Source organism: Phaseolus vulgaris, chromosome 2, assembly GCF_051622355.1.
Source record: "Phaseolus vulgaris cultivar YP4 chromosome 2, ASM5162235v1, whole genome shotgun sequence".
Lineage (NCBI taxonomy): Eukaryota > Viridiplantae > Streptophyta > Magnoliopsida > Fabales > Fabaceae > Phaseolus > Phaseolus vulgaris.
Genome location: NC_143499.1, coordinates 22886353 through 22889013, shown reverse-complemented (window position 1 = coordinate 22889013; position 2661 = coordinate 22886353). Strand labels below are relative to the sequence as shown.

Sequence of the window (2661 nt, the reverse complement as noted above, 5' to 3'; positions counted from 1 at the left end):
TCAGATAAAAAAAAAATGAACCAAGATATTGTGATAATTCATTTCTTCCTTAACATGAACCAGGCTTCATCTTCAATATTGTACCGACCAGTCCTTGGACGTCGTTGACTGCTAGTAATGGTGGGCTACGTAAGTTGGATCCCACAAGCGGCATGGGCCAGTGTCTCACGAGCGACGCGAATAGAGGTGTCGTGGTCAGAGGTCGATCACAAGGATGTGCTGATGTGTCCTTGGCAACAGAGTGAGGGTGATGTGACATCGGACATCGGTGACTCAAATAGCAAAGTTGGACCACGAGAGGTGGATCCTAGACAACACACTAGTTATCAGTATCACGAGGGGTCCATGCGTGCGGTGTGCATAGCGCATTCAGGCGCGACACAAGTAAAGAACTGCTGGAAGTGCAAAGGCCCATGAGGGTTACGTTCTAGGGGTAGGCTGCATGCATGGCACGTGAACAGCTAGGGCACTCCCAGGATGGATGACCTCAGAGATTAGGTGCACAAGTAGGTACACAGGTGGCCATCCCATCAGAGGTTGCACTCCAGTAAAGGAGCCTTACGCGCTAGATTGCCCTAAGAGTGAGTGATAGCGGCGCCAAGGCATACCCTCAGAAGCCCTAAATGTGGGTAGCGGAAACAACGGAAACCCTAGACTATATAAAGGATAGTAATAAACCTAACAAGGTACGCAACATTTACGTGATACACACACAGTTTACTTAGAGCTTTCACAGCTAAGAGTTTTGGTGTTTCCTAGCCCTAGTATTGACTTGAGCGTCAGAGTGCAAACAACCTCTAGGACGCCCCTTTGTCTTTGCAAGTTCAGGTGTTTGATCGAAGGAAAGCACGAACAAAGGCATAGAGAATTGGGCGTGTGATCGTCGATAGACGTACGAAGGCAATCGAGTCAACCGGCAGGAACATTTGGCACCCACCGTGGGGCACGATCTAAAACTTTGTCCCATTCACAAGAACAGAGCGAAGATCCATCAAGATGAGAAACACGAGGCAAGGATCTGTTGCACCAAATGGAGGTGAGAGCCTCACCCCGCAATAGATCATGGAAACGATGCGCGCCCTCCAAGAAACGGTGGCGACATCAAGATTGGATCAAGAACGCATCCAGATTGATCTGGCTGCGTCGCAAGCAAGAAACGAAGAACTGCGCAAAACCAATGAGGAATTGCGTAGGAATTTGCAAAATCAGGAAAGGGAACGTGAGGCGGAAGAGTAAGAACCTTCCACGCCACCTAGGGCTTTCCCAATGCCATTTTCACAACCGATCATGGACGTCGTGATACCAGTCACGTTTGTGGGTCCTAAAGCCACCTTCACAGGTGTAGAGGACCCAACGACTCATCTCACGACCTTCCACACACAAATGATGCTGGTTGAGGGCTCTGACGCAATGCATTGCAAGCTGTTCATGAGCACGTTGGCGGGAACGACACTAGGTTGGTTCATCAGCCTCCCTGATGGGCACGTGACATCGTTCGCGCAATTTTCTACGTTGTTCATGGAGCAGTACATAACCAATCGAGCTCCCCCATCGGTCTCTTACAATTTTTTCGACGTAAGACAGTATCAGGGAGAGTCCCTAAAGGAGTTCCTCAATCGTTTTGGGGCACAGGTGGTGAAGCTGAACACGAAAGATGAGACTATGATGGTGCACACTTTCAGGAAGGGAATCGTGTCGAGACCCTTCAGTGAGTCGCTCATCAGGAGCCGCCCCAAGACTTTCGGCGAGATCAGGCGTCGAGCGATGGCTCATATTGTTAGGGAAGGAGAAGTCAACGAGAAGTGCACCTACGTTGTCCCCAATCGCCTGCGAGGGCCAAGTCAACCTCAACCCATGAGGGTACATGAGGCAACGACGGAGAAGAGGGCCCCAGCGAAGCAGCAGCCCTACGAGCCCCAAAAGCCCCAAACTAGGGGGCGCACGAGGGAGGATGTGCCACCAAGGCACAACTTCCTGGTGGAATTGAAGGAGCTGATCGCTGTCCCCAACATAGCGGAGAGATTGAAGATGCCCGCAAAGACTGACAAGGGGTTGGGGCCTAACAAAAACGCCTGGTGCGAGTTCCACCAAGCGTTTGGCCACCTCATACGCAATTGTTTGGCGCTTGGACACCAGTTAGATGAGCTAGTAAAGAATGTTTTCCTGAAGGACTACCTGATGGAGTCACAGGGAGCCCAAACCTTGACAGCGCCAGGAGGAGATCAGGGGCACGAGATGCTTGTTCATGGCGAGATTCACACCATTTCATGGGCAGACCCGCGTTGAACAGGCTGAGGGTGGTAGCATCGACGAGGCACATGAAGATGAAGTTGCCTGACTTGGGGGGAACGGTGATCACCATCAAGTCAGACCAGAAGGAGGCTAAAAGATGTTACGAGAATAGCCTCAAGACAAAGATAGGGGTGTTCACAGTCACCGCCCGGGCACCAAGTGAAGAAGGGGTCGCTCGTGCAGAGATTGCCCGGGAGAGGCGACCCGAACCAGCAGGAGACGTCCTGGAGCGCGAGATCGGAGGCAAGATGTTCAAACTTGGCAAATCACTGGGCTAAGGGACGCAGGACCAGATCACCGAGGTCATAGCGCGACACCTGGATGCCTTTGCATGGTCCGCCTTGGACATGCCTGGCATATACCCTGACT

General features: G+C 51.7%; 1 protein-coding gene across 1 annotated transcript; it reads left to right on the top strand.

Annotated features, from left to right (window-relative positions):
• The first annotated feature begins 1287 nt into the window (after nt 1–1287).
• On the top strand, nt 1288–2286 carry LOC137809214 (uncharacterized). The gene has a single exon (XM_068610349.2). It carries the CDS (start codon nt 1288–1290, stop codon nt 2284–2286), a length of 999 nt encoding a protein of 332 aa, XP_068466450.2.
• Nucleotides 2287–2661: the final 375 nt, after the last annotated feature.

Bases quoted from the DNA above. Each gene is read 5' to 3' on its own strand.
- LOC137809214 (XM_068610349.2), top strand. From the start codon at position 1,288: ATGGACGTCGTGATACCAGTCACGTTTGTGGGTCCTAAAGCCACCTTC.